This window comes from Arvicanthis niloticus, chromosome 14 (assembly GCF_011762505.2).
Source record: "Arvicanthis niloticus isolate mArvNil1 chromosome 14, mArvNil1.pat.X, whole genome shotgun sequence".
Taxonomy (NCBI): Eukaryota; Metazoa; Chordata; class Mammalia; order Rodentia; family Muridae; genus Arvicanthis; species Arvicanthis niloticus.
In genome coordinates this window covers 12769326-12783224 of record NC_047671.1, presented here as the reverse complement: position 1 = coordinate 12783224, position 13899 = coordinate 12769326, and the positions used below count along the sequence as shown (strand labels likewise).

The 13899-nt window shown below is 42.1% G+C and overlaps 1 protein-coding gene across 1 annotated transcript in view; it reads left to right on the top strand.

Annotated features, from left to right (window-relative positions):
- Skor2 (SKI family transcriptional corepressor 2) overlaps positions 1-12052 on the top strand; it is a 40996-nt gene extending 28944 nt beyond the window's left edge. Inside the window, exons 8-9 of the mRNA XM_034518419.2 lie at positions 5447-5512; positions 11448-12052. Of these exons, the coding sequence (XP_034374310.1) occupies positions 5447-5509 (63 nt within the window). The 3' untranslated portion in view covers positions 5510-5512; positions 11448-12052. The remainder of the gene's footprint in view (positions 1-5446; positions 5513-11447) is intronic.
- The last annotated feature ends 1847 nt before the right edge of the window (positions 12053-13899 follow it).

The window sequence follows — 13899 nt, the reverse complement described above, 5'->3', positions numbered from 1 at the left end:
CTAGGGTGAATGAAACAGTCTTGGAGAGCTAAGACACAATCTCCCAACACACACACACACACACACACACACACACACCTCTTTAGATACAGTATAATTCCTGAAATTTACAGACATTTACAGGCAAACAACATAAAAATCAACAAAACAAACATGGCTTGTTTTTCCTTCTTCCTCTCTGTGGGTCCCCTACAATAAGACACCCGGAGCTATCAAGCTGCCCCCAGAACCCAGCACCATGTATAGCCTTTAACATGTTAAACAAACATTTTGATGCACCAATCACCCCAAGCACTACCCAAACCCCATACAATGCACCCAGTCTTTTTTATTCTTTCTCATTTTTCCCCGGGTCGGTCCTGATGTCCCCACGTGTTCTCTCACACTAGTACAGGACGGCACACTGGTGAATTAAGGGGAGCTCCAGTGCTATTACTTCCCTGTAACTAGCAGACACACTGTAAGGTCTACCAACTTGGACCCAAAGCCCATCCCATGAATGTCAGTTCTCCTCTAAAAAAGGAGTTTCTGTAAGGCTGAACCGGCAGGAATATTATAATCCACAGTGACATGAAGAATAAACATGAATGCACCCAGAAACCGTGTGGTGTTTCACCAGTAAGAGTGACCAGCAGAATGGCCCTTCTCAAAATAATGCCTGCTATAGTGAAACAGAATAAGTCTGGTGTCAGAGTTGATTTGGCACAGGAAGGACCCATTTTTGGAATTCTTTTACCTACTTTAGAAACGAGACAACAGGCTCGATGTTGTTTGCACAGTAACTTATCTGGTTCCTCATTCGGCTTTATGTATCTGTAAAGCACCTGAGAGAATGTCTTCAGAGAATCTCTGAAGATTATCAAGGAGTGACAAGTGTCATACTTTCATTTGTTCTCCCGGTTTTAGTGGAATGGTCTCTCTGTCTGTAAATAAGATTTCGAACTTTGCCTCCTGGTAACAAAGTAAACCACTGCGGCCATTTTGTATTCAACGTCTCCGTACCATAGAATCACAGAATACACATTCTTTGCTTCAGATGAAGTAAAACCTAGCCTATCTTGCAATCCTGGAGAATTAAAAATATATTAAAACCATCGTATCTGGTAATGGTTCCTGTAGATGCACAGCTCGTTTCTTCTGTATTGTTACACGGTGTTCCTATTCAAAACTTCCATGGAAAGCATCTTGGGTATCATTGCCATAAAAAGAAAATTATGAATTTCTTTGGTTCCTACATTTTTCGATCCTCTGCTGACTATAATTTTTGTGCCTTCTTATTCCAGTTTTGTTGAATACAAGTTTATAATGGCTATACAGTCGAACGATGAGTCTCCTTGTGCATTTATAAATCAATGTATGCATACTGTGATGCTAGAGTTGAAGACATGCAGAATTAGGTTACTTAACATTTATAAATGGCCGCAAATTAACTCTTAAAATAAAACTTAAAATTTGAGTTTTCTATTACTTGTGTGGGGAAAAAAAAAACCACCCTGCCATCCCTGTTCTGAGTTTTCTTCATGAAGCCAGATTTATTTCTACAAAAAGCAGACATTTCTCTACTTATGAACCGAATGCAAAACTCTTAAAATTTAGCAAATTTGTGAAAATGTTGAGTGTTTAGCATAATAAAAGACACAGGACCTCCAGGAAAATGTGTTCAATTTTAAAAAGTAAAAAAAAACATTGTCTATTAGGGTTGGAAACAAAGTGAAGATGTTTTACTCAGTACATAACCTTTTAATTGACATAGACAAGTCCTGGAAAATTGTAATAATTTATAGCAAGAACTTGATGAGATTTCATTTTATTGTTAATTTGACAATTGTTCTTTAAGAAAGTACATTTATATAAGCAATCACTGTAGGTTTGCCTAAGGTGTGCTCTTCAAACCCTGAGATCTTGAAGGATGCTGTCAACCACCAGTTCAGAGCCCCCCATCAATCCAGGGCTAGACACAGACTTAGCCTCTGAACCTGCCTGACAACTACTACCAGGCTTAGAGATACAACACATGTGCCAGTCTTGAAGCGCCCTCTGCTGTTGTTCTAGAAAGCTGCAGCCACACGCAGCTAGGGAAACAGAAGTACCGCCACTGAAAGCCTTCAATTAAAATAACATTCAAGCAATAAATTTAGTACTGATGTTTCATTCGTGGTAAACTTGTAAGATCAGCTTACCACTTCCCTGAGATGGGAACATGGTAGCTCTTTACTGCGGAACCATAAGCATTTCTGAGCCAGCTCCTGGGTGAGAACGCAGCCTCTCAACGACAGCCATCTTTACTTGGATATTGTCTACTATTCTTTGGGAGGAGAGCTTGACCCAATTTCCATAAAAGACAGATAGAACTGTTCCTGTCTTTTATTTTTCAAAAAAAGAAAAAAAGATTCCCGGAGACATTAAGAAGCTTGGCTTTTGTGGCTAAGTGTATGTGTTAAGGAGGTCCCTGTAAGCCTTTGGGCTGGATGAAAATCTGAATTTTCATAGAAGCTTCCTTAAGACTCTATAGCAATAGACAGACTTTGACCATTATGCATCTTCTTCCACTAGTGATCAAGTGCCCTGTGTCTTAACAACGACTCTGTTGTCCCTCCATCCTGGAGCATTCGGCTCTTGTTTTTTCTAGCTTCGAGACAATGACTCACCCGAGTGTCTGAGCTCAAACCAACTGTCCCTTGGCACAAACTAGAAAGCTATCTTTTTTTGGTGAGATACCAATGCTTTTTGACCTCTTAGGGTCAACTGGATAAGATATAAGTCATATAACATTTCAAAGTTCTCTATCCAAGCCTCGTGATTTCCACACTGACCAGAATGAAAAGAGAGCTTCTGTAAGTCCTACAGCAGGCTGCCATGGGACTAAGTAGCTTAAACAGATCCTCTAGAATACGAAGATCCCAAGTCAGGAATGTTTGCCGACATCTGTAAATCCAGTATTGCATTCTATAGAGTCTGAGAAAACACCAGCTGAACAAGGTACCATTGCCTAATGATTCATAGAGAAAAACAGCTTCCAACTATAATTCTAATATACCATCAATCATCATACATCCAATTTCAGAGATGTAAAAATGTTCAGGGTAAAGTGTGTCGTGGACTCTGTAAACTAGTCTAGTTTTAGGGAACAAGTACGCTATGTAATAATCTTTATTAATTATTTATGATTCAGGGCCAGTCGTGCTTGCTCTTTGTCCTTGCATTGCCTGGCTTTTATTTTATCCTTGTTCCAAAGACGCAGACATGAAACCCTGCATTTGTATGAGGACAACTCTCTCTGGCCATTTAAGTTCTAACCTGGTGCTCTGAGACTCTGATGCTGTTATGTGGAGATAGGCCCCCTCTTTCCTAGCTAAATAAATGTGAGCAAGGGAGGGAAAGGAGGAGAGTAGAGAGGAGGGGAAGTGAACAGGGAGAGATGAGACTTGGCTGACAGTGGCATCATTCCTGCAGTTTTCTCTGGGTTAGCATGTGGCTTACTCACGTTGGTGAGTGGTCCAGGGTGCTATGAGTTTCTCTCCTACTCTGCCCGGCACATAACACACACCTACAAAGTCCTGTAGTATTTGTCATCATTTTAAATACCCTTTGTAAACAGGAAAATGGAATGAGCACATCTTATTGTTAACTTATCTCACTTGAAGGTTTATGTGAGATCTCACCATCCTAAATGATAAAATTCCATTCAAGACTCTCACATTATGCAGCTTATAAGAGAGATCACCACGTTCTTTGGTATTTACAGCCTACACCAGAATGGGAAGCCTCCATTCAAGGGTGTCTCTGAATAGCAGGTATGACATAACCTCCCATGAGAAGAGGTGACTTGCGTAGGCCCCCACCTAACTGCCCGTCCTTGTCATAGCTACCTAGATGATCTCAGCCCATATTCATATTGGAGCACTGAACACTTTATGCTGTTGTGTGATTCACTAATTTCAACGCTGGTGCTTGCACTTCTTCTGATGTGTTTGTGTTTCAAAATGGTGAGGCGCTTGTTTTTAATCTTCTTTTTGTCCACTAGAGCACTGCCTGATTCAAGTGACCAGTTTTATAGCAAGATGGCCCTGCTTATCTTAGTCACCTCAGCCTTGTCATCTCATAGTCTCTTTCCATTGATAAAGGGTTCATGTGTGGACCAATGAGTGAATGGAGAGAGTAAAACCAATACCCAATAAAAGGCTGGGAGTGAAGAGATACATTAACGAAATATCAAAATATTCCATAGCTAAGCACAGTGGTGCACACCTATAATTCTAATACTTGGGAGGCTGAGGCAGGAGGATCACAAGTTTAATTCAGCCTGAGCTATAAAGAAAAGAAGGAAGGAAGATGAAGGGGGAGAAAAGTATTATCTAAGTGAAGGAAAATGATTGTATTTTTCCTGTTACTACTTGTATGTAACAGCCATATTTTGGATTACATTCTAAAATGCTGAGTATTGAGGCTGGAGAGATGTCTCAGCTGTTAAGATCACTGGCTGCTCTTCCAAAGGACCCAGGTTCAATTCTCAGCACCCACATGGTAGCTTACAATATAGTCTAAAACTATTCCCATGGAATCTGACACCCCCGCCTGCCTTCCACAGCACTGTATGAAGCTGATATACACACATACATGCAGGCCAAACAATCATGCATACAAAATAATAATAAATAAGATATCAAAAAAAGGGCCGGATATATTGTTTCCTCAAATGTAACATAGATACAAATTTAGAGTCCTACATTTAACCTCATAATGATGCCGGCAGGTAACACAATGACTGAGTTGCTTGACCAGGGTTAGAATAACACAATGACAGAGTCGCTTGACCCGGGTCAGCATAAAAGCAAATGTAAATAATGTATGTGTCTGCTCTCAGCCGTTTGGATTTTCTAATGAAAAGTTGCATATCAAATGTGATGGGCTTCCATTCACAACCCACTATCCAGATTCACTCTCAAGTCTCTCCAGATAGAATGGACCATATCTCCCATTCACTGTGGTTATTTCTAGTTCTTCTCATCAGTAATTGAGAATTTACCCACAGTAATAATTTATGCTTAGTCTTCTTTGTGATTCACAATGACAGCATGTTTTATAAAGAAAACACTCTAATTAAACTGATTACCTTGAGCTAGTTTGTAATCACATTCATCTTTTGTGAGCTTGGACCTATTTCAACACTGTAATTCACTTTTCAAATAATAATAATACCATACTGTTAATACCTTTTAAAAATAAAATGCTTCATATTAACCTCAATGATTATCTGTAGCAACAATCGGGCTTGTGACTGCCTATAGGTAGCCTTTCCGATGCTGTACCCCAGCAGCCTCACACTGCTGGGCAGAGGGAGCTTTCTTCTCTGCAGGGAAGATCCACTGGCATTATTAAGGGGTTGGAGAGCCTCCACTAAGCATCTGTCTCCAGCTTGATGACCTCGCTTGTTTCTGTCTTACAGATCCCCTATGCAGCAAGTTTGATCAGGAAAGAGAAGCTTGGTGCCCATCTCAGCAAAAGCTAAAAGGTGAGATCGCCAGCAGAGATGACTGGTTTTCTCATTAATCCTTCCTGCCAGTGCTGGGGTGTTCATTATTGAGGTGTTTGTAATAGATCAAGGGATTGTGAAAGTTGTATCCAGTGTTTAAGTCAGTATACCAAACGTGTTTAATCCCAGGCTCTGAGTTCCTAAATGAATGGCTAAAGGCTCCCTAGAAATGCCATGGCAAACTTCTACATGTGAAAACATCTCTATCCAGTCTTTAGAAACAAGAATCATTCTATTCTGACCTTTTTTTCTCCCGGGGGTGGGGGGCTATCTGCCCCTCTGAAACAATGGCAATGTGTCATCTCTCACTGATGTTGCCCAAAGTCTCCCAGAGTCTGACTCTCGGTGAGTGACTCACTACCCATGGTGACATGAACTGAGGAGTAATACAGACTATGGAGACTTTCTGTCCAGGGACTAGTGAGCCCGCCTCTCCCTAAACCAAAATAATTCTTTCAAATGAAACCTGCTTCAAGGTCACATTAGCAACAATTTAAAAGACAAAAATCTAAGCTTAAGGGAAAGCTGACAGTGAGAACTCTCTGATTATAGTCAAAGCATGACTAAGAATCTCAGAAGCAGCCTTTGAAGCCTTCTGAGGAAGACACACTTGTTAATTAGAATTGTAAGACTGCAAAAAAAACTAAAACAGATTGTTTCTAAGAAAATAGGTTAGGATGACCTAAGGGTCAGAATTTCTGAATCAGGGCAAGTCCAGGATATGCGTGCGTGCAGTCGTGTCTGTGTGTGCGTGCCCTTGCGTGTGTGGGTGCACACATATGTGTGTGCATGTATGTATGCAGGAACACTTGTCCATGCAGAGTGTGGAAGCGTGAAGTCAATGCTGGGTTGTCTTCCTATATTGCACCCCATCTTACTTTTTCATTTGCGGTATCTTCACTGGAACTAGAGGTCACCATGTCAGCTAGTCAGGGCAGCAAGCCACCATGATCCACCAGTCTCTACCATCCCCTCACCCCAGCGCTTGAGTTACAGACATGGGCCACCAGACCCAGGTTTTCTCCAGGTACCGAGGATCCCAGCTCAGGTCCTTCTGTCTTCACAGTGAGCACTTCACGCACTGAGCCATCCCCCAAGCCTCCGGATAGCATTTCCTCCGGCTTGTGGGCAAGAGGTGCACTTTATCCATTCCCTTCAGAAGATGTGAGGAGTCCCCCCTCAGAATCCTGTTTTTAACTAGCTGGAGTCTATTTGGGAGGGACACTCTTACAAAGGAGGTCCATTGTCCTTTCTCTCGCCCGCCATCTTGCCCATGAGCAGGAGGAAATGCTACCCGGAGGCTTGGGGGATGGATCGGTGCATGCGTGAAGTGCTCTCGGTGAAGACAGGAGGACCTTGTGTATCTACCATGTGCGCATGACTGGCCTTGCCGCCATCTCTACCAGGAGTGTATTTCAGTATTTGCTTTGGTGATGATAGTGCCGCACTTCATCTGTCTCTCCAAATCCTGTGAAACGCTCCTATGCTGTCTCTTCATTTTGTATGAAAAATGAAATACAGAGAGGGGAGATGTGACATTTTGTGTCTGTGTTGCCAAGCTAGGAAGAGGTGCCAAGGTACACAACCTTAGACACAGTGTCGTCTACCCCATCCTGAACATCTTGTTCTCAGTAGAAATCAGAGCAAAGTATCCTATGCTATCTCCACAAAGCTAAACTCAAACACTTGTGTGAGGTCAGCTCTCAGCTGAAGTATTTTTACTAAGTCTGATGTTAATTTAGTGATTTTATCCATATTGTGGTAGAGAAAGTTGCTACTAAAGTGAATGAGAATTTTTTTTTCGAGACAGGGTTTCTTTGTGTAGTCCTGACTGTCCTGGAACTCACTCTGTAGACCAGGCTGGCCTCGAACTCAGAAATCTGCCTGCCTCTGCCTCCCAAGTGCTGGGATTAAAGGTGTGTGCCACCACCGCCCGGCTGTGAATGAGATTTTTTTTTTTTATGTTGCTCAGATTCCATCTTAAATCAGGGTATCAAGGTAATCAAGACAAGAACAACCCAAATGAGTGGGGTAGTAAGTATTGAAAATGCCAAACTAATTTTCTTCAAATCATGAAAAAAAAATATTAGTGTGAGTGTTTAAAAACAACCTTTGGGTAACAGTCATTTGGCAAAAGCCTACAAATTATGATATCAAATAAGTTATGGTGAAGTCTGCAGTCAAACCGGTGTCAGTATTTACAGGATAAGTTTGCTTTTAAGTTTCCAGCATTTGATGACAGTCTTGCTTTGCTCCGAGCCAGTTTCTCCCGTGTCCTGACCCCAATATGAGTTAATGTTGCATATTTGTGAGCCCCTCATAAAAGATACTGCATTGAACGTTTGACTCAGTGCTTGTGAGATTCATCCATTAGAGGGTGGCTTGCTACAAGTGTAGGAACTTCAACGAGTCTTTCTTCCTTTCCCTCCCATCCCATCTTCCCTGCTTGTCACAAAAGCCCACCTTGCACCTACCCAGTGACACTCATCGTCGTCAAATCTCTGCCAGCCGCCTAGCACATGGCTGTGTCACTGTGGCGAACGAGATTGATTTATGCTCAGTAACTAATGCTTCCCCCACGCTGATTTTGTTTCCATCCTTGCAGACAACAGGGATTTCTCTAAGTAGACCCCGGTGCTTTGGGAAGATTAGCGGTTACTTAACTGCTTAGCTAACTCAGCCAAGCAGAGAATCATGACCATGTTGTTAGAGGCGGTCTCAGGCTTTCAGTGTGCAGAGCCTGAGAGGAGTTACCCCAAGAGAGATTACAAGATAAAAATCGTTACACCAAGAGAGAGAGACGGTTCTGTCTTCCTGAGTGACCACAGGTTTCCAAATTAGGGCCTGATGCATTAGCATCTTATGCAAGAGTGACCCTTAAGGCAGTGTTCATACCACCCAGTGGATTCCAATATGAGTATTGAGGGGAGGAAGCTTTTCAAAACCACAGGCAATCCATTTAATAAGCTCAGCAAGTACTGCCACATATCACTGCTCCACAAATCTTCTTTGGCCCTCTGAACGTAAGAAATTCCATGGTGTGTCAAATTAAAGCATCTACCCAGGCCGGCCCAGTAACTGTAATTTCACCGGAAAAGACAACATAGTCCTGTTAACATCAACCTCGCAATTAAAACACGCGCACTGAACACTCTTGACTCACCCTTTGTATATCCGTTATCAGTGGGTTTATTTAAAGTCTTTCTTCAACCTAGGCACAGTCCCCTTTGGGACAATGAATTCTATTTGTTTAGAAACCAGCTGTGTACAGGGTAGTTTCGTTTATTTATCTCTAAAGCATCTACTAAAACAAGCCCCATTAGATTAGACGTTGTTCTGCTTGGCTGGTCTGTTGTATTGCAAGCTCAGGAAAGCAATGAGAAAGAGTTAAGAAACATATCCAAGGGTTACATGTGGATACTTACCTGGGCCCTTCTAAATATTTCCTACTTTATTTGAGAGAGAAAGAGAGAGAGAGAGAGAGAGAGAGAGAGAGAGAGAGAGAGAGAGAGAGAAAGTGTATCTTGTATGTATGTGTACCATGTACGTGCAGAAGTTCACAGAGGTCAAAGTGTCATCCTGGAATTGGAGTTACAGATGGTTATGAGCTTTCTCACTGTTAGAAAGTGAACCCTGTCCTCTGGATGAGCAGTTAAGTGCTCTCAACCACTGAGCCCATCTCTCTAGCCTCTGGGCCCATTTTTTAGCCTCAGAATCACTTTCTGGTATTCTTCCTTGTCTGTAATTATTGCTCTGACCAGCTACTGTCTACACACCTCAGCATAGAAATATTAGAAAATAGAAATAAAAATAGAAAATGCAAATAGAAAATGTTACAATGTCAACGTTGATCTAATTATCACTTGTTTTTAAATTACCTTCATACTTTTCCAAGTGTCATTCAGGTAACTGGCTAAAACACCCATGTCTTTACTAGGAAATAATTAAGTTGTTTTACCTAAGTGGGAAATGCATCGTAGAATGGCTCGTTTGCAGTTTACTTTAGCAGTAACTGTGCCAGATCCAGAACCAAATGGATTTTGCTCTGTTACCTTTGTGGTTCACAGCTCTGTAAGGTAGATGTTGTAAGTCTTCACAGTAGATCCCATTTCAGCACCCATTTCATAGATTCGAACGCTGAAGCTTAGGGAGGCCACATAGCTGGCAACTGATAGCAGGATTTACAGTCTGTTTGACTTCCTTGGACACTAGAGCTGCTGAGGAGCAGACAGGACTCTAAACATTACACGATGTAATCCCACACAGCAGCTCTGGCTTTGCTGTTATCTACTATAAAGGGGCGAGGTCTCTTCCTGTTCTGCAGCCCTGAGGGTCACTCTTAAACCCCAGGCTGCTGCTGCATTCTTTCTCCTACCCTAAAAGGCTGCTTTTATTTTTTTTTTAAGTTTTATTTTATTTTGAATTATGTGGGGAATTATGAGGGGGCAGGGTAAACATGAGTACAGGTGTCCACAGAACCCAGAGGAAGGTGTCAGATCCCCCTGGAGCTGGAGTCACGGGCTGCTGGGAATCACAAGAGCAGTGCATGTTTACCACTAAGCTGGCTCTCAGCCCCCGAAGCTACTTTTATTAAAACCAAACCGCAAGCATGTGTAACCAAGGCTCAGAAGATGACCCACCTGTTTTTGCCTCTGTTTGCATTCTTTCTGTCTCCAACTGCTCCTTGAGGCATTTCTCGAGGGTTTGAAAATGTGACTTCTGCCCTCACATCTCTGCTAAATCCCTAGTGTTTCCTACTTCACTTGGAAAAAAAGAAAGAGAAAGAAAGAACTTTAAAAACAATGAGAAAAAGCATTGCAGAAGGATGTTGAAAGGTAGAGGAGAGAGGAAGGTGCTTATCAGAGGGTGGAGGACAAAGGGTCTTAGAACCTGTACTGAGAATAGCCATGGGCCCCCACTGCCCTCAACACCTTATGTCAATTGTCTTATTTAATCCTAAGTCACCCACTGAGATGCAGCCAGCTGCTTCTCCATCCTTCATGATGAGCAGAGACATGAGCACACTATCTGCTGTGTGGCCCGAGACTCTGAACTTTATCTGTGCTTCTCTGATCTCTGACCTGAAGCTGTGGCCTGCTTCACCTCTTGTCGTCAGTTATGAGTGTGACGGACTGATACTCTTGTTGACTTTGAATTACAAATCCTTTAGGCTTTTTCTACAGTTTCGCTGACATCATAAGACAAAATAATAATATAGATAATCAAAATAGCATGTCTTAGGGCATCCAACCAAAACCAGCAGGCGAGGGAACATGAACTGTGTCTGTTCTTTCATGGCAGGCTGGCTTAATTCTTGCCCAACAACAAACTGGAGTTTCTCAGTCCAGTCATTCACCTTTCCTGTGTAGCAGGCAAGGCAAAGCAGCACACTAACAGTTCTAGTTTGTTTCAAAGTCAGCAGAGTTCTAACATAGCACACAAATATGTACAAAGATACCAAGCATACTTACATTTAAAAAAAAATGTATCCAGGGTCTGCAAAGTGTTTGCTTTACAAACATACGGGTCTAAGTATGGATGCCAATCAATCATGCAGCTATGTGTTTCTGAAACCCCAGCACTGGTAGAGCAGAGACAGGGGTATCCCCAGATCTCACTGGCCATCCAGCCTAGCCAAATCAGGAACCCCAGGTTCAGTGAGAGACCCTGCCTCAAAAACTAGAGTGGAAAGTGATATAGGACGACACCGACATTGACCCGTGACTTCCACATACATACTCATAGACACGAATGTACTCCAGTGTGCATGCATACACAACAACCTATAACACGTGCATATACAATATACGCACACACATTTGAAATGTATTAAAACTGTAATAAAAAATATCTTCTCTATCACTTTAAGTATTCTTGTTTTCTTAGGTTGTCTTGTGCTTTTGTTTCACCCCAGGTGACAGACCCACTTACTCTTGTGCTGTAAGATACAGCCTACCACTGAGCACTTCGGACCTGTGGAAAGAAGAACTGCAAACTGAAAGGGCTTGGGCATCAGAACCAGGTTCGAGAGAAGCCAAGGACAAGTGACCTCGTGTTAGCATGGGCAACCATGTAAAATAAACCGTGGCGGCCATTCACAAGGAGGGGGGAGGGGGGAGCCAACCAGAGCAGATGCTTGTCACATCTTTGGTGGAACCAAAGTTTGAGTATTTGTGTTTTGAAAGCATACCTGATCCCAGAGGAGAGGAAGTGCTGAGTGGGGAAATGTTCGTGTGGTCTCTGCAGCGCCATACGATTGTCCTTTGCTTTTCCAGAAGTGATTCATAGTGGAAAGAAGACAGAAGAACAATCCTGGGAACGGGGACTTATGTTTAGACAAGCCTGCTTTTCATAGCAAGCTGGACAGACACACCTGACCCCCTTCCTCTCTGGTACTTTGCCTGCTGTATGAAGATTGTATTCCTCTGGAAATATTTTACAGTTTAATATTGAGTGTAATTAAGAATATAATCATGTTATCAAAAATGGTATTTAACTCTGTTGTAGTTTCTTTAACATTCATGTGGATAAAAAGTCTATAATAAAAAAAACTATGAAGTAATAGATGTGTTCCTGTAGTTAAGTGTATATTTGCTTGGCGGCAACTCAGAAACTAATGCTTTTTAGAGTTATTTTGGCATAAAGTATTTGAATAAATTATTTTTGAAGACAGATTTCCTTCACAGATGATTATTAAAGGTTAGGCTAGTCTTGGAGACCCTTAGCATCTTAGGACCAATTCATAACCTTAGAGTCTTTCCAGTTCCTGTCAGGTCTTCTGACAGACTTGGTGATGGATGGGGTTAGCGCCATGACTTCCTTTTCACTGTGATATTAAATCCAAATCCATATGATAGTTTTATGCCAAAAGATGCCTTTTAGAGGCAATAAACAGAAGAGGCAAAATGAGACCCTTTGCAGTAATAATTTCTAAGGTAGTTCTGGGTCCACCATGAATGACTTCCTAGCTTGAAGTTGCCAAAGACTATCTTAACTGGATACTGCCCACTATTGGCATCCCTTGGCAGACTTTAAAAGATATTTAAAAGGCATCACCATGAGGCTGGAGAAACAACAGTCGCTGCTAATGCAGAGGACCCAAATTTAGATCCCAACACCTACATCCATAGACTCACAACCGCCTGTCCAGCCCCAGGGGTCTGATGCCTATGTGGGCATCTCCACATTCATGTGATATACACACGTACACAAAGAAAAGGATGAGGAGGAAAATGAAATTTTTAAAAGTGTATACTTATGATATTTAATACTTTTACACACCAGCTCTATTATCATGCACTTTCTCCTGATAGATAAATGTTCTTATCTGTGCTGAAACATAATGTCAGTTTTCTGATGTTGTAACAAACACCTGAAATACAGGGATGTATAAAAAATAAAAAGTTGGGGCTGGAGAAATGCCTCAGAGGCTAAGAACGCTTGGTCTTCTTGCAGAGGATCTGGATTCAGTTCTCAGCACTCATGACAGGGGGCTCATAATACTCTGCACCTCCAGTTCCAGGGTATATGGTGCTTTCTTCTGGCCTCATTGGACACTGCATGTATGGTACACATATGTTCAGGCCTACACACACATACACTTGTTTGTTTGTTTGTTTGTTTGTTGTTTGTTTGTTTGTTTGTTGATACAGGGTTTCTCTGTGTAGCCCTGGCTGTCCTGGAACTCACTCTGTAGACCAGGCTGGCCTCGAACTCAGAAATCTGCCTGCCTCTGCCTCCCAAGTGCTGGGATTAAAGGCGTGAGCCACCACTGCCCAGCAATACACTTTTAAAAAAAATTTAAAGGAGGATTGGGAGATGTCTCAGAGGGTAAAGCACTTGCCTCAGAAGTAATGAAGAACTGAATTTGGACCTCCAGAACCCAAATAAAACCTGGATTGATAGCATTCACCTATGATCTCGGTGTTCCTAAGATGAACAGGAGGCATTGGCAGGAGAATCTCTAGATGCTCATGGGTTCGCTAGCCTGGTATATGCAGCACAGATGAGACTGTATCTAAAACCAAGGTAGAAAGAAGATAGGGACCAATGCTGGAGGTTTTTCTTTAACATCCACATACGCACTGTGACATGCACACAACTGCATTCATACATGTAAACATCACACACACACACACACACACACACACACACATACACACACACACACACAAAGAGAAGAGGTGTTGAAAACTGAAGAATAAAAGATTTACTTTGCCTCACAGGTTTCAGCCCGTGGTCAGTTGATCTTACAGACTTTGGGCTGCTGATAAGACATCACACTGTGATGAAAGCATACAGAGGCACCAGGATGCCAAGAGACAAAATAGGGAGGACCAGGTTTCCAATATTCCACTCAAAGCTAC